The sequence below is a fragment of the Triticum urartu genome, chromosome 4, assembly GCF_003073215.2.
Source record: "Triticum urartu cultivar G1812 chromosome 4, Tu2.1, whole genome shotgun sequence".
NCBI classification, from domain to species: Eukaryota; Viridiplantae; Streptophyta; class Magnoliopsida; order Poales; family Poaceae; genus Triticum; species Triticum urartu.
In genome coordinates this window covers 355,865,580-355,887,258 of record NC_053025.1, presented here as the reverse complement: position 1 = coordinate 355,887,258, position 21,679 = coordinate 355,865,580, and the positions used below count along the sequence as shown (strand labels likewise).

At 42.3% G+C, this 21,679-nt stretch overlaps 1 protein-coding gene and 1 pseudogene across 1 annotated transcript; one reads left to right on the top strand and one right to left on the bottom strand.

Annotated features, from left to right (window-relative positions):
- The first annotated feature begins 414 nt into the window (after window positions 1-414).
- Window positions 415-1,627, top strand: LOC125554753 (annotated as a pseudogene).
- A 7,283-nt stretch (window positions 1,628-8,910) lies between these two features.
- Window positions 8,911-15,215, bottom strand: LOC125551661 (splicing factor U2af large subunit A-like). Its single transcript, XM_048714937.1, has 11 exons — window positions 14,959-15,215; window positions 13,934-14,256; window positions 12,434-12,535; window positions 12,036-12,106; window positions 11,045-11,118; window positions 10,843-10,884; window positions 10,697-10,756; window positions 9,989-10,609; window positions 9,762-9,900; window positions 9,405-9,472; window positions 8,911-9,314 (listed from the first exon to the last, which is right to left on the bottom strand). Exons 1-11 carry the CDS (start codon window positions 15,076-15,078, stop codon window positions 9,177-9,179), a joined length of 1,758 nt encoding a protein of 585 aa, XP_048570894.1. The 5' UTR covers window positions 15,079-15,215; the 3' UTR covers window positions 8,911-9,176.
- Between the last annotated feature and the right edge of the window lie 6,464 nt (window positions 15,216-21,679).

Genomic DNA, 21,679 nt, shown 5'->3' with positions numbered 1-21,679 from the left:
GCAGCACCCTGGCTTTTCCTCTATTGGGCTAGCCGGATTCGGCCCGATATCTGTTTTTTTTTCAGTTCTGCGATTTAGTTACTATGAAAAAAATGAGAAATGACATAAAAAATATCTATGTTTGCTGGAATGTCGTTTCCCAGCAACTCCCGGCACTCGGTATGCCTACTTTCTAGCACAAGTTATGCCAAAATTCACGGAAAATTTCGGCATGACCTTTGCTAAAAAGTGGACATATCAAGCGCCTGAAATTCATCGGAACGGAAATGAATCAACATTCCGGCATAACATAGGCCACTCGAATCATTTACCCTGCACATAATCATCATTTTCCAAATATGGCATGTCCAAAACATCACAAGTTATAATAGTGAACGGAGGGAGTATTAGACAGGCAGTCACAATCAACACTATATGCCAAACGTGATTATCTTTGGTAGCATTCTACAATACAAGATTTATCTTTTCAAGATTCTTACGAGCCTGAAATTACCAGGTATCGACAAGCTTCTGACCTCAACTATTGGGAAATTGACAAACATTCTTTGGCATGACTGTCCAATAGGGCAGTTTGAGAGGCAGAAATTGCTAAACCAGAAGGGTTGTGTTGTGTGGATAGCGGGGTTAAGTGGTTCAGGTATTTACGAGCTGATCAAGTCAGTCATACACTAAACTGTGAAGCCTCTAATATCTTTGTAAGATCTCAACATTATACTTCAGGCAAAAGCACACTAGCATGCACACTGGGTCACGAGCTGCACTCCAGAGGTCATTGACCTACATTCTAGACGGTGACAATCTGAGGCATGGGTTGAACCGAGACCTTTGTTTCAAAGCAAAGGACCTTGCTAAAAATATACGCAGAGTAGGTATGTTTGGTCCGTTGAGAAATCTCAATACTGTGATCATTTTTTTCCTTGCAATTATACCATTTCTAAATGTGTTTATGTCCAATTTTTTAGGAGAAGTAGCAAAACTGTTTGCAGATGCAGGTTTGATCTGCATTGCTAGCTTGATATCACCCTATAGAAGTGAACGAAGCGCTTGTCGTAAATTACTGAACAATTCTACATTCATTGAGGTATGTTTACACACACTGTACAACTCCTTCGAACCATCTGGTCAATCTTATTATTAAGGTAACCAGCATAGAGAAGTGTATTTCTATAGGTGTTTTTGAATGTCCCACTTGAAGTATGTGAAGCTAGGGATCCAAAAGGCTTGTACAAGCTTGCATGCCTGCAGGTCGACTCTAGAGGATCCCCGGGTACCGAGCTCGAATTCGCCCTATAGTGAGTCGTATTACAATTCACTGGCCGTCGTTTTACAACGTCGTGACTGGGAAAACTGGAATTGATGATCCTTATGAACCACCTTCTGATTGTGAGGTTAGCGTAAATATTTGAACACCTAAATGTTATCAAAAGCAACATAGTAGTATTATTACCAGTTACTCTGTAAGACGTTCCTAGTTGTATGATGATGGGTATTAACTTCATTGATTGAGCCCTTTAACCGCTCATTGCAGATAGTGATAGAGTGCAAAGCTAGTGACTGCGCCACGCCTAAATCGATGGCTGATCAAGTTGTGTCATATCTCAAAGCAAATGGGTTCTTACAGGATTAGAGACGTATGCTATGGACAAAAACATTCTGGAAATTGGATTGCCAAGGGGTATGAATTTGAGGTAGTGTTTATATCTAGAAAGAGTGCTGATAGTATGGGAACGTATTGACATAATGATCGAATATGTACATCTTTATGATAAATTGAAATGTTTCGACCCAACAAGAATGACTCATGTGGCTGTGTGCATTGATCGATGGGAGGGGGAGGGGTACCCCACCTAAATTTTGTAAAGTTTTAAACACACACAAGAAAAACTTTCTATCTAAAGAATCCCTTGAATAAAGTGGATTCTTATCATTTGATCATCCCCTTCATATTTGACTAATTCTATATAAAAAAATGTGCTCCATATTTGGTACTCTCTCCATAAAGAAATATAAAGAAATATAAGAGCGTTTAGATCCCTAGTACCTAGCAGTGATTTCTATAGATATGCGCATGAGGATACCAAGAATTGACAGAGCCCTTGTAGTGTAAAAAATAAAACTGTAGATTAAGATATTTCATCGCATTTACTCAACCTTAGGATCTTTGAGGGACCACAGTCTACTTGAAATATTAGTGGAATACTCTATCATATGGAGATACCTTGGGGATGAGCAGCACCGGAGAAAATAATTTCATCTTCTGCCTTTGAGTTGGAATTATAGGAAACATCCATTTGCCATATTTCTGGAAGATGGATGTGCACTGACCATGAACAAGGATGCATGCAAACTTCTTTTAGGATTCAACTTTAAATTTTTCACCATCGCTTGGGTCAGTAAAATCCGGCAAAAAATCAAGAAAAAGTGAGAACAGTGTCTTGGAGCTCAGGGATGCATGTTTTACTATTTTTTTGCTGGTCAATGTTACCTGAAATCATTATGAGGTTCTAATAGGTTCGTCCTTGTAATCTGCAGGATATGATGAGGTGAAAGTGGTCACACTGACCATTAGTACCGGTTTGTAAGGGCCTTTAGTGCCGGTTATGGAACCGGCACTAAAGTTTCGGCACTAAAGGCCCCCCCCCTTTAGACCAACCGGTACTAAAGGTTTTTTTTGAAAAAAAAAATTGAAAATTTTGGAAAAAAAATTTGAATTTTTTTTATTTTTAATTTTTCTGAATTATTTGATGATTTAGTCTCTAATCACCTCTCTTAACTGCTCAAGTGTGGATCACTCACGCTTAACTTTCAGGTTCTATTCTCCTTCGTTTTCGAGTCTGCACTTGTTGTTTTCCTGACAATAGTAAGATGTCAATCCTATTAACCCTCAGGAGTTTAGCTTGAGCATGAAGTCACACATTTCACCGTTTGAGTTTGAAACTATTATTCTAAAAAAACAGTAATTATTTAGTAACGCTAATATTTCTTGAATAAGTTTGACCACAGTTTGACCATAGTTTGACTAGATTTGACCAAAATTCAAAAAATTGAAATAATTATTTAGTAACACTAATATTCTTGAATAATTATGTAGTAACACTAATATTTCTTAAATAAGTAGTTTGACCATAGTTTGACCACAGTTTGACCATAGTTTGACCAGATTTGAACAAAATTCAAAAAAACTGAGATACTTATTTAGTAACACTAATATTATTGCGTAATTATTTAGTAACACTCTATATTTCTTGAATCAGTTGTTTGACCAGTTTGACAAGATTTAACCAAAATTCAAAAAAACATAAATTAGAGCATATCTTTTTTTCCTTTTACAATTTGTCATTTCAAAAATTGTCCTAAACCCTAAACCCGGGACTTAAAACGTCGGAAACTCTATGCTAAACAGTAAAAACTAAGGGTTTAGACCATAAAACCTAACCCTAAACGCTGAAATCTAAACCCTAACACTAAACGCTAAAAATGTCCAAAAACGTCTAAAACGCCCAAAAACTATATTTTCCCTTTGGAATTTTGTGATTTTAAAAAATTGTCGAAACGAAAAACTGGCTGTTTCAGCGGATCAATCTTTTTGTTCTGCAAATTTTGATATATTATATGTATTTTTCTGAATTATGATGATTTAGTTATGATTTTTTCAAGTTTGAAAATTGCCCTATAGTCCCAGTTTGTGTCTCCAACCGGTACTATAGGTCAGACCCCTTTAGTACCGGTTCATGGCACGAACCGGTACTAAAGGTTAGACCTTTAGTACCGGTTCGTGCCACGAACCGGTACCAGAGGTGATCGTGGGGCCCCGGCCTGACGCCAGCCTGCCACCACCCCTTTAGTACCGGTTCGTGCCACGAACTGGTACTAAAGGTTCAACACGAACCGGCATTAATGCAAATCCGTTCGAACCGGCACTAATGGTACCATTAGTATCGGCTCAAATACAAACCGGCACTAATGTGCTTCACGTTTGACCCTTTTTCTACTAGTGCACGATTGTTGGCATGGCTAAAAACCAAACATAATTGTGAGTAGTTCAGTTGAAACCGACAGTAGAGTATATTCAAGATTAAAAAACTGAAGGTTTTTTTTTACGAAATGCTAACGGTGCAGCTTTTCATTGTATTAGTAAGAGCATCTATAGCAGACCCCGTATAAGTGGTCAAACATGTAAAATAACCGCTTTTAACAGTTTCAGTTGAAAAAACGGACCGAAACAGACCCCTTAAAATCGTCTGATAATTAAAAAAAATTACATGACCCTGTGAATGCAAACCCGATATCCTTCAATCTTCAGTTTTGAGGGCAATTTTGCTAGGGCCCTGAATAGCGGTCAACGTTGACAGTTGAGGAATCTCAGCTCCCGCCAATGCCTTGAAGCTCGCCCCTGCAGCGATCGCACCGCCGCCGCCTGTCCGCCCGGCCGTCGCCCATCGATGTGAGCTAGCTAGTTAGCTACGACCGCACTAGCTGAATCGATCCGGGCAAGCTAGCTAGCTACGGCCGCGTAGCTAGCTGAATCGATGCCAGCAAGCTAGCTAGCTAGCGACAAGCAAGCAAGCTAGCTGAGTCCGGCCGTCGCCCCCGTCGTGGCCGTCCCGCGTCTCCCTCGTCCGTCCGTCCGCTGGCCTCCGTTCTGGCCGTGTCTTCCTCGTCTACACGTATGTCGGCAGTCGATTTCAAATTGGCATGAGGAAGAGGAAGAGGAAGAGGTATATTCGAAGAATATTCTTTTTTACGCATTGATTATACGGGGTCTGTTCGGCCGCCACCCGCGCCAGCCCGTAAAACAAGTTTTCTGTGAGCTGTAAAAGCGATATAAGGGTCCGCGATATAAGGGGTCTGCTAGAGATGCTCTAAAAAGGGTGTATTACATCAAGATCTGTTAGCCCCCTACTATCACCTCACACTGTGTGGAAATTAATGGATTAGTCTGGCTCTCTTGGTTTAGAGATCAAACTCGCAACCGTTGGGCAGTCCAGTACTTAGAGATGCAAGACCAAAGAGATGGATCTCCCCTACCTACCTTCCCCTGGCTCCAACTCTTTCCCCTCCCACAAGAACTCTGATCTTGGCCTTTTCTTTTCAACGCTGTCATCGACAGTCTCGATTTGCGAGAGGTTTCCATGATTGGAAGACAATTCACTTGGGCGAACAGTCTTCCGGAACCGACATACGAGAAACTAGATCGCGTTTTAATGGATACCGACTGGGAATCTAAATTTCCTATGGTGTATGTTCATGCTCTATCTTGTATCGAGGCCATATCAGACCACACACCAATTCTTCTAACTACTGGTTTGCCACGACCACAGCATAGAAGCAAGTTCAAGTTCGAACTTGGTTGGTTGCTCCGAGATGGCTTTCATGACATGGTCAAGAAGGTATGGGAGAAACCGGTGGCCGGGCATACCCCAATACACAAATGGAATAACAAAATGCGTGCATTACGTAAATTCCTTGGTGGTTGGGCTAGGCATACAGTTGGTATCCTCAAAAAGGAGAAGCTTCGTCTTTCATCTAGTATTGATGAATTAGAAGCTTTGGCAGAGGTTAGGCCATTATCTGAGCATGAAATTGAGATCAAGAGTCAATCGAATGCACAGATAGCTAGCATGCTGCGTGAAGAGGAACTCAAATGGTACCAACACTCTAACTCTCAATTTATCCTGAAAGGTGATTCAAATACTAGATATTTCCATGGCGTCGCCAATGGCAGACACCGGAAGAAACTTATTCATTCACTTCAACAGGATGAGGGCACAATTGAGGGACATGAGCAACTTAAATCTTGTATCACTAATTATTATAAAAATTTGTTCAGAGCCCCAGAGGAAGGAAACTTCTGGATGGATGAGTCTCGAACAGATGACATCCCTCAGGTCTCTGATGAGGAAAACAACCTTCTAACAGCACCGTACTCCGAGGAGGAAGTTAGAAAGGCAGTTTTCCTAATGGAGCACAACAAAGCCCTGGGTCCGCATGGTTTTCCCACAGAGTTCTATCAGAACTTCTGGGAAGTCATCAAACCAGATCTCCTCCTCTTGTTTAGCTATCTACATGCTGGCCAACTAGATTCGTTTCGCTTAAACTTCGGTGAGATTATTTTATTACCTAAGGTTAATGAGGCTGAAAGGATACAACAATATAGACCTATTTGCCTCCTTAATGTTAGTTTTAAAATATTCACGAAGGTTGCAACTATTAGGCTGAATTCGGTTGCTAAACATGCGGTTCGTCCTTCACAGACAACTTTTATGCAAGGTAGACACATCCTAGATGGAGTTATCCTTCATGAAATTGTCCATGAATTACATCGAAAAAAGTTGAATGGGGTCGTACTTAAAATAGACTTTGAAAAAGCTTATGACAAAGTCAAATGGCCCTTTCTTCAACAAACTCTCAGAATGAAAGGATTTTCTACAGAGTGGCGCGCAATGATCCATAGCTTCGTTTCAGGAGGCAGTGTTGCCATTAAGGTCAATGATGACCTTGGACACTATTTTTAAACGAAGAAGGGGTTGTGAGAAGGTGACTCGATATCGCCCATGCTATTCAATATAGTGGCGGATATGCTAGCAGTCATGATTGAGTGCCAAGGCTGATGAACAAATTGATGGGGTAGTAAATCATCTAGTTGATGGTGGCCTCTCCATACTTCAGTATGCCGATGATACAATTCTCTTCATGGATCATGACATCGAGAAAACGAGAAATCTGAAATTAATTTTATCAGCATTCGAGCAACTCTCAGGTCTTAAGATCAATTTTCATAAAAGTGAATTGTTTTGTTTTGGCGAGGCCCAAGACGAGGCTCACTTGTACGCCTACCTGTTCGGATGCGGGTTGGGCCAGTTTCTGATCACATATTTGGGGATACCGATACATTATCGGGGACTAGCAAATGTTGAATGGAAACACGTCGAGGAGAGGCTGCAAAAAAGACTTAGCAGTTGGAAAGGTAAGTTGCTGTCTCTAGGAGGAAGATTGGTCCTAATAAATTCAATACTAAGTAATACGGTACTATATATGATCTCCTTCTTCTAGTTGCCAAAAGAAGTTTTACATAGATTGGATTATTTCCGATCAAGATTCTTTTGGCAAGGAGATAATGAGAAAAAGAAATATCGATTGGCTAAATGGAGTGTGGTTTGCCGTCCCAAAGACCAAGGCGGGTTGGGCATTGATGACCTTGAGGTTAAGAATAGGTCCGTACTCGGTAAATGGTTGTTTAAATTACTAACGGAAGATGATGTATGGCAAACCCTCCTCAGACGGAAATATGTGGGCTCCAAGGCAGTATCCCAAGTACATTGGAAGCCTGGGGATTCTCACTTTTGGGTGGGTCTAATGGCTACGAAGAAATATTTCTTTTGCTATGGATCTTTCTCGATTAAGGATGGCTCGGAAATTAGATACTGGGAGGCTAGGAAATGCCACTCTCCGGGAACAATATCCGACTCTATACAACATTGTACGTCACAAGGGTGATACTATCGCCACGGTAATGGAATCATTTCCCCCAAATGTGACATTCAGAAGGGATTTATTTGGACCCAGACTACAATCGTGGAACATCCTGCTCTAGCGGTTGTCCATAGTGCAATTGTCACATGGGTCCGATGTATTCCGATGAAACCTACATGGGAATGGACAGTTCTCAGTGGAGTCTATGTATAGAGCGTTAATCCAGTCTGATGTGCCAGTTGATAATAATAAGAAGATCTGGAAGATAAAGATACCACTTAATAATAAAATCTTCACATGGTATCTTCGTCGTGGAGTCATTCTTACTAAAGATAACCTTATTAAAAGGAATTGGCATGAAAGTCCGCAGTGTGTCTTTTGTCACCACGATAAGACAATAAAACATTTATTCTTCCAATGCAAATTGGCTCGTTCTATATGATCAGTCACCCAAATAGCTTCTAGCTTGTATTCTCCTTGTAGTGTTGCTAATGTATTTGGCAACTGGCTACATGGGATTGATCACAGGTTTAGAATCCTTCTCAGGGTGGGAGCGCTTGCCATTATTAGGTCTCTTTGGCTCTGTAGAAATGACAAGGTTTTTAACGATAAAAATACTTTTTTTATGCAGGTTATCTACAGATGTACTGGGATTCTTCGTTTATGATCCTCTCTACAACGTTGGAGAATCGAGACCTGTTTATGGAGGTGTGTGCATGATTGGAGGCTATGGCGAGGGATACTTTTACCCAATATGGGTGACAGCATGATCTTAGGATTGCTCCCCTTCCGCTTTAGGCGTTATACGGATACTGCATGTTTTCCTTGTATTTTGTCTTCTAATTATTTTTCATTTGAATGAGAGGACATTGTTTGATGTGTGCATCTTAGCTATGCAAAAACCAGATGTAATGCTTAAATCATTTAAGTAATAAAGCGTCTCTTTTCAAAAAATTCATGTGATCCTTGTAATCGCTACCTGTAATTGCGATTGGAGAATGTACATCGAGTATTTGTGCTACCTAACCATCGGCAATGCTACACTATCCCTATGTTATCATCTTGTATCAGAGACCAACCCACCCCTCTTCACCGGCCCCAATCTAGCGCAAATTCATGGAGACACAGAGTCTCCGACAAGCGCGTGCATCTGCCATGGATCCGGCAGTGAAGGCATTCCTCGACAAGCTGGAAACGATCCTCTACACCAACACCAAGGCCCAGTAAGTAACGCAGGCGAAGATAGCTCCAGCCGCTGCAGTAAGACGGAGCAAAAGATCTATTTTCAAATCTTTTTTGCAACACCCAATGTCTAATTTTTTGTCTTGCCTGGTAGCCTCCTTGAATAATTTGAAACAAAGTGGTAACCTTTTTAAAGGATTGGAACTGATGAACAAAGTGACCAAATATAACCACATAACCATGTCACAGGTCCAGTAATAATTTGAAACATGCCTACAATCCTTTAATAGCATAATATCAGTCATTATATATCCTTTCCCACATCCAGTAAGGGGAAGATACCAGCACTGATCAAGTTTGGATACAGTACTTGTAGGCAAGGGCAGCAGCGGTAGATGTACATGACAAATAAAATTATACCATATATCGAGCAGACGGTTCCACAAACAGATTAAAAAAGGATTCAATTTGAAAACTAAGCAAACGCATGGTACGGGTGACAACTGAGCAGAGGACTTCATCTAATCATCATAATCTCCATCAGCAAACTTGTTTTCAGGGTAGAACACGGCCACCACCTGGTTCCCGCCAAACTTCCTGCCATGCATCCCGACCTTCGCCTTGGTCGAGCCGTCAATATCTGCATATTCCAGAAACACCTGCAACACGGACAACAAAGTCCATGGATCAAAATAATTTTGTTCCTGCTCAACACATCAGTAATGAGTATGATCAAAATCAGAACTCACCTTTCCAACTCCAGGAACAGCAGCGCCGCTGGGGTCAGGTCGTGGGATGACAGCTTTAACCAAGTTACCTGTCCAAGTGTTAGTGAGTACATACATAAACAAGAAATACATGATATATGATCAATCATATCCAATTGAAAAAGAATAGTGTGTCTTCTGTAGGTTAAGCCCGATTGCCAATATTGCATGGGGTTGGACTACAAAAGACTCTGCAATGGCATTTATGTGGACTACAAAAAAGACACACAAAAAGACAACACACAAAACAAAACAAGTTCAGTAACTGAACACAATGATTACAGAATGCAAGGGTTCAAAACAAGATGAAGGCAAGTCCATGGATTTCATTTTGTTTACCATATTTGCGCCCTTCTTCCCTCATATCTTCCAAAATATCCTCATATTCCTCATCATCTCTCAGTTCATCTGCTGAAACCACCTGGGTCAGGCATACCACCTTTGTCGGTAGAGCGCCTCCAACTTGTAGCACGAGTTTCTGTCAGAAAGCAACGGTCAAAATTTGGAAGGGAAATATAAACTCACTGTCATTTTGTAAAATATATATTTTGAACAGCTGAGTGTACCTGCATCTGCACTTGTTGTTGTGCGTGCAACAGGATGGTTTCTTGCTCTGGCCTTGGTTGAGAAGTGCCTTGATTTGCTCGCCTAACAGTGAGGGTCTTGTCTCCCATCTTGATACCATTCAGGGCAGCACAGGCAATGTCGGTGACATTAAGATCCTGGTATACACAGAAGGCATATCCTTTCGAGTTGCCTGTCTCCCTATCCTTCACAAGATCAAATCCTCGCAACGGTCCAAAGGATTCAAGCAACTCCCGCACTTGAGCCTCGGTGAAGTAGTACGGGAGGCCACCCACAAAGATGCGATCAGGGCCTTCTAAACCTCCAGCTGAGCCAGGTGTCAAGCCAACAGCACCAAGATTGAGATTAGGGTTTGGCTGGCTTGGACCCAGTGCAGCAGCCAGGGAAGGATTATAGTCTGTTGGCCTTCTAACTTTCACCGGTGCTCCCTCAAACATTATACCATCTAAGGCCATTGCATTGCTTGCTTCCTCCACAGACCTCATCTCCACAAAAGCAAATTTCTTGTCATGGTTTATGTATACATTAAGAACAGCATCACCAGGACCAGCTGTGTTTCCTCCAATAGCAGCCATAACTTGATTGAAGTATATAGCAACTGTCTGCAGAAAGAATACAAAATTAATACAAAGCCCAGACCAAAAAAGCATAGGCCGTCAAGAAAACAAACAAGTTAACCAGGTAATTACCTGCTCATTGGCAGTTGGTGGAAGTCCACCAACATAAACACGCCTAGCATGCCGGGTAGCCTAGGATAAGGGTGATTAACCATGACGTTATATCACGGAACAAAACTAAAATATGATGGAGACAAGCAATAAGAAAAGTCATATACCTGTTGTGTCATGGCCTGTGGTTGCATAACTAGAGGATTGAACTGATGCAAATAGAAGAAAAAAAATTATGAGTAGAAACATATCAAATACTAGAGTTTGGTTCATTCTGTCAACACCAGAAAAGTAACAAACCAGGGTGAATCAGATTGCCTGGTGGTGAGTTGGTGACAGAACCCAATCTAAAAGGAAAATAGTAGTCACCTGCGTAGGAGCAGTGAAATTAAACATGTTTGGAAGCATCCCAGTAATAAGAGGGGCAACTGCGGGCAGCTGACCTGCAATTCATCAAAGGAGCCTTACAGATATACATGTGATTATCATGGAAATCCACACTAATCTAGCATAGATCCATTTCAGATAAAAATACATGGAGAATGGACACATGTTCAAGGAGACAAAGGACTAACAGCAATAATTATGGAACAGCCATAAGGTAATACTGATTATCAGTTGAAGGCGAACAAGATATCAAACCAGTTGTTTTCTCCTTGTACAATAAGCTACAGTAGTCCGCTTTTTCCATTGGTTTATGATGGGCAAAGTGGTCCAAGATTGCTTTCCTACCCAATATGAAAACACAACAAACAAACAAACAAAGACACAAAAACCAAGAACAGCAAAAGAAGAGTCACTCACTTCCGTATAAAACGTGGAATAAAATGCAAATTTACAAGTCTTCTCTGTAAGAAAATATCATTCCCACAACAATCATTACCAAGCCTTCCAAAGCATCCACTGCTACTAAACTGTAGGGCTCCAGTTCTCAGAATGGGCCAATTCCCATAGCTCAGTCAATTTCTGGTGACAAGCCAAAGAGGAAAGTTGCCAGACTTCTCGTAGACAATCGCAAGCAAAAGCTAAATCTTCAATAATTTGTTCGATTGTGAACCAACAAATTTATGAACTGGAACGTGCTACCATTTTCTGAAATAAATGATGATCCGCATTTATAGGAACAATAATTTGCATTCTGGCTGTTTAGTACAAGTTCATGGCAATGCATGTGGATAGATATTGCAGTGAAAATGAACGGATGTACATAGTCATTCCAGAAGCTGCTATTTGTAAATATATAATTGTGCATAACAGCTGATTAGCAGTTCCTTAACAGATCATCTTTTTTAGTCCTAACCATAGAAACATATACGTGTAAAAATGCAAACTAGAAACATCAGTATTGTTTGACACATACCTGGGGTCGTGCCAGGAGTAACCATAGGAATGGATTGCAATGGTCCCTGGTCAAATCCGCTCACCCGCTTGCTGTTTCAGTGCGGCAGGCAGTTATATAAGTAGTTCAACAAGCAGGAAATAGCAGACTAGAGAAATACAATAGAACCAGCATAAGGTATATAACAAATAACATATCATGCAGGAAAGATTTGCATCAGATAAACAATGTATTAGCAGTTGACATCCAAGCAGAAAGCACGAAACCAATGCATGGATTTTTTAAGTGCAAACAATGAAAGAACAGCATACGAGAATAGTATCTGTGACGGATCTCGAAAGGAATGGTGATTTGTCTTCCTCAGAATGCTGACATGTTAAACGTAGATAATAAACCTTTGGAAGAGATTCAACACATACCTCTTTGAACGAGAACGCGAACGAGATCTGGATCTGCGTTCACGACCCTTAGAACGGGAACGGGAGCGATGCCTGCGATGGCCATCTCTGTCACGGTCTCTTCTGCATTACCAGTTTATCTCAGAATACATTAGATTTCATAGAATTAGTAGTACAGGTTTTTTGTATAAAAGATGATGTTACCAAGGCAGGATGAGTATATGGAGGATACTAGATTAGTATTCTACTGTGATAACAAAACATTTCTCCAGAAAACATGACTTGGCTATTTCTGTCCCAAAAAAAACAATTGATTAACAGAGCCTTCATTTTAGCAAAGGAAAACAGATTTTACAAAATTCAACACCATCCACACAAAGGTTACAATAAACCTTTAGCAAGTAGCCACTCACAAAGGAACAACATTAAAAGCAAACCTCGCGCCAAGTTAAGCATATTCCCTGAGTACTTTGAAAGATGTCAATTTGGACTTCACTCTCCAAAACACTACTCTACAACTCATTTCTATCGTGAAATTTTATAGAACCCAGCAAGATTATGTATTATGAGTAAGTTCTTTTTTAGACAAATTTGCACATGTGTTGTGAACCTGTAATCACAATGGGATAACTACTGCGCTGAAGATAGCCAGACAGCATGACTGCGAGAGGTTTAGATTGGTTCTTTCTTACTTCTCCCAAACAAAGGTGACATAACATCTTATATACTCCCTCCGTTCCTAAATATTTGTCTTTTTAGAGATTTCAAATGGACTACCACATACGGATGTATATAGACATAATTAGAGTGTAGATTCACTCATTTTGCTTCGTATGTAATCACTTGTTGAAATAAAGACAAATATTTAGGAATGGAGGGAGTAACATACTGCAGGACCTTATACATAACTAAATAAGAATTCTAAAGTATTAGCCCTATCAACATAATCTTATATAAACAAAACCCATAAGTCATTAAACAGCCATTTTGCTGTGCATGCGAGCATGCACATCAGCAAAATTGCTGTAGCTGCTGGATTTGCTAGATTGGTCCACGTCTGATCTGGACATGAGAGCATCTCTAACGCAACATACATTAATTCGTGCACTCTTAATTCGTTGAAATGGTGATCCCACTTGTTGAAATCTCTAAAAAGACAAATATTTAGGAACGGAGGGAGTATTTTTCTAGCCAATATTGGACAAAACATAAACAAGCAAACCCTTGACCAAATACTTGGTAGGATGAACTTGGGCTCAAACAAAGCATACCCAGAGGCCTGGACACCTATAATGCTAGAATTCCTATATACACCATAGACCATAATCAAAAAGTATCTTCAAAACAAACACCTAAAAAGGCGACATGAGGGCAAGCAAATTTTACATCATGGAAAATTTCAAAAGATTAAAAGCCTCTTGAGTAACAGAGACGGATGCTTTTCAACGTAGTTACCTAGAGCTCAGAAATAGGCATGGTGGAACTAACATAACTAAATCCATGGAAGTTTAGACATGGTACCTTTCAACATCACGTTCACGGCTGCGATGACGATCATGGTCATCAGAATGGCCACGGTGCTCCCTTTTTTCACTTCTTTCACGGTGCTCCCTTTTTTCACTTCTTTCATGGTACTCCCTTTTTTCACTTCTTTCACGGTGCTCCCTATGGTAGCGGTCGTGTTCCCGGTCCCGGTCACCCCGATCCCTCTCCCTGTCCTTATCCCGGCCCCTTTCTCTATCTCTTCCATGTTCTCTATCACGCTCCTTGTCCTTGTCCTTCTCTCGTCCTCTGTCCCTCTCTCTAGATTTTGAGGACCTTCCCTCATGTGGCTGTACCTCCTGCTGGGGACAAAAGGAAGATATTAGTTAGATTTCTTGTACTACCTCCGTAAACTAATATAAGAGCGTTTAGATCCACTATCTTTAGTGATCTAAATGCTCTTATATTAGTTTACAGAGGGAGTAGAATATAAGAATGATATTCTTTCATCAACGACAATATGATCACCATACATGAAGGAACAAAATACTTACTATTTAAAGCCATCAATGGACCACTTGAAGACATTATTCAAACAAGCAACAAAGGAATACACCCACAAATTGTCTTTAAGGCAGAATCCAGAACTTGTACATAGATCTTCACAGCTAATAAGATAATAAAGTTTAACAAAGCATGTGATTATGAGTTCAATGCACCAAGGGATGACATACAAGTAGCTTAACAAAAACAATTTGAGGGAAGCAACAGAATAAAGTGCAGCAAGACGTATACATCAGAAACGTAATCCCACATCAATAGTGAGCCGCAGCAGTTTCAAAAAGTAGCCGCTCCCACATGCCCACGAATATGACACCAATCAAAACAAAACCGACCCTAACAACCGAGAATCCCCGCGCCCAGATAGGCGTGCACACATCTCCGCAGATCAACACATCTGCGCAGCCAAAGAAGCACTAGTCTGCATGTACCTCGCACAAGCTGGACATGACCCACGGTTCAGCTAGACCGCTACTCGGATCAAGTGGATCAGAGGAATGCACCTGGGAGCGGCCGTCGGGTTGGTCGGAGAAACCGGAGGGCTTGGTCGGCGGGGCACCTCCGGTGACGGCGGCGGCGGCGGGGTCGCCGTTGCCCTCGTAGCGCTCCTCGTACTCGGCCATGCGGCGCGACAGCTGCAGCGGCAGCGGCGAGTCCGTGGGGTGGCGATGGCCTGCTCGGTCGGTTCGTTCTAGGGTTTGGCTGGTTCGCCGGTTGGAGGAAAACCAGGTCGGAACAGGTTGAGCACGGGACGGGAGAAGCGGGTAAATTTTATATATTGCCTGTGTTGGCTGACATGCGGGGCCAATATTCTTTTTTCTTTGAGGTTGGGGCCAAGATTCAGATGGGTGTGTTTGAGTCCAGGTCCGGAGTCCCATCTACATCTACATACGCCCACCTATTGTAGGCGAGAGTTACACACGAGTGAGGCCATGCGCCACTTTTATCTCTTGAATCCTTATCATCACAGCCAAGTTTTGCTGCCGCGTTTTCCCTACGGGCCAAGGCCACCCACGAGCTACGACCGACGAAAGGGAGAGATGGTGGCATTGCAATGTGAAGCAGACGAGCGGTGCCGCAGGAAATCTCCGGCATGTGTGGCCATGCGGGGCACTGCTATGCCCCGTCCTAGCCATGAGAGTTGCTCCGAGCGGCATAACACCTCTGCTACAACCAGTTCGTCTGATGTTGTAGCAGGGGGCTAGTCTGATGTTGTAATAGGCGTAGCCCCCTGCTACAACTGATGCCACCGCTACTGGAGCTATGTGAGACCGGCCATCGTGACCTTCCATGCCGAAAGCTGCAATAACCTTTACATAGCCGGAACCCGTGGCGCCAAAAGTTGCAAACACTGCCGGGAAAGCTGCAACCACCGCCCAATTTTGCATTTTTTGCTACCATCGTTTATTTTTTTGCTGGAACCAGCACAACTTTTTGCTACAAGTCATTTTTGGGTATGCTGAAACCAGCCTCCATTTTTTTGTAATTTTTGCTACCACTGGCCTTTTAGTTTGCTAGAAAGAGCTTCATTTTTTGCTACCACCGCGTTTTTGATTTTGCTAGAACAGCGCCCAATTGCATGTTTTTTCCTACCACTTTTTTTTGGTTTGCTGGAACCAGTGCCATGTTTTGCTACCACCATCGTTTTGGATGCGAACCATGGCATCATCACCATTGCTGCAACCAACAATCGTAGAAGTTACGTCCGGCGAGATTTTTTGCTACAGCGGCAAGAGTTGGCGGTGGTGGAGCTGCCACTGTCAATGGGTAGGGCTACACGGGGTCAAACAACAAGGAAGATTGATGGCAGGGGCAGCGTTGTTCGATAACCTGTGAGCTGGGGCGGCACGTCTCTACTTGTTTCTCCCTTTTTCCCGTGCGAGTGGGGGAGATGACGTAGGGGCGAAGAAAAGACAGAGAAAAGGGAACGATGCGATTGAGCGACTCTATACGAGCGCATTCAACGGCACGCGAGCGGCCAGCCGAATTTTGGGTCGGCGCACCGACGCCTAGCACTCGCATAAGACTTTTACATTATGGTAGAGACCCACACGCATGAGATGAGTCTGTTTCACACGGAAGTTGCCAGTGAATGAAGTAACTACTTCTCAAAAAAAGTGAATGAAGTAACTAATCGAAGGTGTTTCAAAAGGAATTAATCGGAGATTTGTCTAAAAAACACTAATTGGAGATTTTCCCTAAGAAAACATTAATCAGAGATTCGTCTAAAAAAACTAATCGAAGGTTACCCCTTGCGTGAAGCGCGGATGGATTTTATTGGGGGGTTTAGTTTTTGTCGGTTTTTCGTATCTTTGGGCTTTTAGTTTCTTGGTTTTTTTGTTTCTTTTATATTTTTTTGATTTTTCTCCATCAGACCATGAAGCACAATAATGTTACGCGTGAAGCATTGTTTTGCTCCTATGTATCTGAAACACAACTATGCTTTTCGAAAAAAGTAAAGCATAGGAGTGTTTCTCTTAAGTGAAGCACAATTGTGCTTCTCCGTGAAAGCAGAACTGTGTGTCATTGGAAAAAGTTCGTTGAAACCTATAAACATGGGGTCTAGTTTTCAATATATCAATGCGAGAGCACATCGATGAAAACGGTTCATGGTTTGGACACACGGTTTGGGAGATAAATCATTTTGAAAATTTAAAATGAAGAAAAAAGTCAAACAAACAACCTCCCATCCTCCACGCGGGGGTGAGAAACTTCATCAAACTCTCTGATTGCAACAAGTGGCGCGTATGTGATGCACCACTTGTCAGCACCAGTGAAGGTGAGAGTTACATTTGAAAATAGTACCACTAATCAGTAATTTTGAAGTATCGACTTTTGCTTGCCCTCTTGTAAGAGTGGTTGTGTATCCCTAAGTATAAGGGTGATGTAACCTAGCAATATGTATTTTTCTCAATTGGAGAACCAAGGTTTATTGAACTAGAAGGAGTTCTCACAACAGACAAAGCCACTGGTACCTACACATAGAACACAAAACAAACTTGCCCCCAACACGTCAAGAAGATTGTCAAGCTTCTTGTCTTGCTAGTTACAAGATTAAATTCCATAGGATAATGATAGTTGACTAGACCATAATGGCGCGCGTTGCAGTGCCCGTCTATTTTTTCTATAGAATGATAGGAATTTTTCTTACATGAAACATTTAAGTTAAATGTGTATAAACTTTCTTCATGTCATGTTTGTATAGTCACCCAATATTTCGCGAGTGATATGCATGAAGTGCCCACCTTGCTTAAGCCCATCTCGAAAACAAAAGGTAGACATATTTAAACCGTACAAATCAATAGTTGGGATTAAAATGCCTTGCTCTTAGTAGGATGCCACAACTTTCTTTATGGTATGACTTGCATCCTAATAGCATAAAGCAAAGCACATTCACTCATAGTTGTAGGATCGAAAGCATCTCTAGAGGGGGTGATTAGACTACTTGACCAAATAAAAATCTAGCCTTTTCCCAATTTTAAGTCTTGGCAGATATTAGCAACTTATCACAAGTCAAGCAATCAACCTACACATGCAATTCTAAGAGTATAGCAGCGGAATGTAAATCATTGCATATGAAGGTAAAGGGGAGCAGTTTAGAGGGAGCAAACGCAGTGTAGACACAGAGATTTTGACGTGGTTCCGATAGGTGGTGCTATTGTACATCCACGTTGATGGAGACTTCAACCCACGAAGGGTAACAGCTGCGCGAGTCCACGGAGGACTCCACCCATGAAGGGTCCACGAAGAAGCAACCTTGTCTATCCCACCATGGCCATCGCCCACGAAGGACTTGCCTCACTTCGGTAGATCTTCACGAAGTAGGCGATCTCCTTGCCCTTACAAACTCCTTGGTTCAACTCCACAATCTTGACGGAGGCTCCCAAGTGACACCTAACCAATCTAGGAGACACCACTCTCCAAAATGTAATAGATGGTGTGTTGATGATGAACTCCTTGCTCTTGTGCTTCAAATGATAGTATCCACAACACTCAACTCTCTCTCCCACAGATTTGGATATGGTTGAAAGATGATTTGAGTGGAAAGCAACTTTGGGAAGGCTAGAGATCAAGATTCTTGTGGTTGGATTGGAATATCTTGGTCTCAACACATGAGTAGGTGGTTCTCTCTCAAAAAATGAATGCTGAAAGTGTAGGCACGTTCTGATGGCTCTCTGCACAAATGGAGGATGGGTGGAGGGGTATATTGTAACGCCCTCTATGCGGCTATAGCTCCCACGTGTCGAGGCACGACTTAGAGACATAACCACATTGAAAGCAATGTCGCAAGTCAGGCAATCATTACAACATCCCATGTAATATATAATAAAAGGGGGAGGTACATAGTTGGCTTACACTCGCCACGTCACATCAAAGTACATAAATAACATCCATCATACAAGCACTCATGGCCCGACTACGGTGCCAAAATAGAAGAAAAACCCAACATGCGACAAGGCCCTGAATCAAACCCCAACTAGGCACCACTACTGATCATCGGGAAAGGAAACATAATAACGCTGAGAGTCCTTGTCGAACTCCCACTTGAGCTCGTACTCGTCACCTGGAGCGAAATCACCTGGACCTGCATCTGGAGTTATAGTATCTGTGAGCCACGGGGACTCAGCAATCTCGCACCCTCGCGATCAAGACTATTTAAGCTTATAGGAAGGATAAGGCAAATATATGTGGAGCTGCAGCAAGCGACTAGCATATATGGTGGCTATCTTATACGCAAAAGAGAGCGAGAAGAGGGGGCAAAGCACGAGCGATAATCTAGAGGAACAACCTGCGCAAGCATTACTCCAACACCGTGTCCACTTCCCGGACTCCGCCGAGAAGAGGCCATCACGGTAACACACTCGGTTGATTCGTTTTAATTAATTAAGGTTTAAGTTATCTACAACCGGACATTAACAAATTCCCATCTGCCCATAACCGCGGGCACGGCTTTCAAAAGTTCAATCCCTGCAGGGGAGTCCCAACTTAGCTCATGACAAGCTCTCACGGTCAACGAAGGAATAGACCTCCACCCGAGACACACCGATCAGACTCGGTAACCCGGTACAACAAGACAATTCGACAGGTTAAAACAAGACCAGCAACACCGCCCGAATGTGTCGACAAATCCCGATAGGAGCTGCACATATCTCTTTCTCAGGGCACACTCAGATAGGTCAAGCTACGAGTAAAACCAACCCTCAAGTTTCCCCGAGGTGGCCCCGCAGGCTGCCCAGTTCGGACCAACACTCAGAGGGAGCACTGGCCCGGGGGGGGGGTAAAATAAGATGACCCTTGAGTCTGCAGAACCCAAGGGAAAGAAAAGGCTAGGTGGCAAATGGTAAAACCAAGGTTGGGCATTGCTGGAAAAGCTTTAATCAAGGCGAAATATCAAGGGGTTCCCATTATAACCCAACCGCGTAAGGAACGCAAAATCCGGGAACATAACACCGATATGACGGAAACTAGGACGGCAAGAGTGGAACAAAACACTAGGCGAGAGGCCGAGCCTTCCACCCTTTACCAAGTATATAGATGCATTAAGATAACATAACAATATAATGATATCCCAACACGTAAATAAATGTCCCAACAAGGAACGGCTCCAATCTTCACCTGCAACTAGCAACGCTATAAGAGGGGCTGAGCAAAGCGGTAACATAGCCAATCAACGGTTTGCTAGGACATGGTGGGTTAGAGTTTCACATGGCAATTGGGAGGCTGACAAGCAAAAGGTAGGCATCGTAGCATTGGCATAGCAAGAGCGAGCAAACTAGCATAGCAAAGATAGTAGTGATTTCGAGGGTATGATCATCTTGCCTGCACAGTTGTCAGAGTTGACTGGATCCTCACAAGCAAACTCAACGGGCTCCTCGGTAGCGAACTCGTCTCCCGGATCTACCCAACAAGACAAACAAGCAACAAGGATACAATCAACCACGTGCAAGATCAAGCAATAAGATGAAATGATGATATGCTATGCGGGAGGCGATGCGGGATGCAAAAAGCAAGATATGACAGGAAACGCATGAACCTGGCCTCAACTTGGAATTCCAAGGGTGCCACTGGAAAGAGGGGATGAAATCGCTTGAAAACGATATAAAGAACGCCGGAATCGGAGTTACGGTTTGGAAATGGCAAGCGTTTTAAGATGACACCGGTCTGCAATTTACAGCAAGTAGGCATCTAAATGCAATGCAACGAACATGCTACAGCCACCAAACATGACAACAAAATACATGACAGGGATGCACACAAGATGCTTAACAAAAGACTAGCACTGAGCCACGGCCAATTCATCCATTATGAGGTTCAAACAAGCATGGCAAAAACGCAAATACAAAACAGATTCCAGACTTAGTGAAATTAACACTTGTCTGAAATTTCAGATCACGAAGCCCTCTTCGGAGCAGCAAAACAACAAGATACATGACCTGAACATGACAAGTAAGAACATGGCATGGAGCTACTCAACAAGGTTAACAAAAGTCCCAAAGTGACCTGGGGTCAAAAGGGATCAAAAAATATACTAACGGGCACACGAACATAGCAAAAACATAATCAGTTTTCAGACTTAGTGAAAACTGAGACATGCTGAAATATAACTCACGAAGGCATGTAAATGAGCTCGATGCACTCACTACGGTGCAAGTCATGGCAAGGCAAGCATACATCCATTGAGAAGGCACAAAATTCTAGCTAGACATGGCAAGAACAATGGCATAGAATGCACGGATCAACAACAATAGCATCGGCAAAATCGCAAACGAGTTGACGATCTGCCCAGATTCACAACGAAGCAAAAGTATAGCTCGATTGACTCAAGCTAGGGTGCTCCAATTGCAAACAAATACATGGATGGATAGAGCATAACATTATTAACAAAACTCCTTTACTGAACATCCTCAAAATAGGCACGGATCACTAGGAAACAAGCTGAACATATGGAATCATGAACTAAATAATCCCAGACTTAGTGAAAACAACTAAGTCCCTGAAAACAGATTTACCGGGTGCCTCACTTTGCAAGCTTGCACAAGTCACCACACACATCCTAAAAATGCATGGGTTGCACTTCTGGAAAGAAGACAAAATGCTTAACAAAACATATGAAGGACTCACAGGCATAGCATGCACACAATAATCATGGCAAAAATGACAAAAGTCTAAGATGAACTAGCAGATCTGACAATTAACTCACGAAGCCTCCTTCTAACAGCATTT

Excerpts from the sequence above, each read along its gene's own strand:
- LOC125551661 (XM_048714937.1), bottom strand. The coding sequence starts at position 15,078 with ATGGCCGAGTACGAGGAGCGCTACGAGGGCAACGGCGACCCCGCCGCC. Across the intron at positions 11,119-12,035 it reads TACTCCTGGCACGACCCCAG|GTCAGCTGCCCGCAGTTGCC; the intron begins GTATGTGTCAAA and ends GATGAATTGCAG. Across the intron at positions 9,315-9,404 it reads CTGTTCCTGGAGTTGGAAAG|GTGTTTCTGGAATATGCAGA; the intron begins GTGAGTTCTGAT and ends TCCGTGTTGCAG.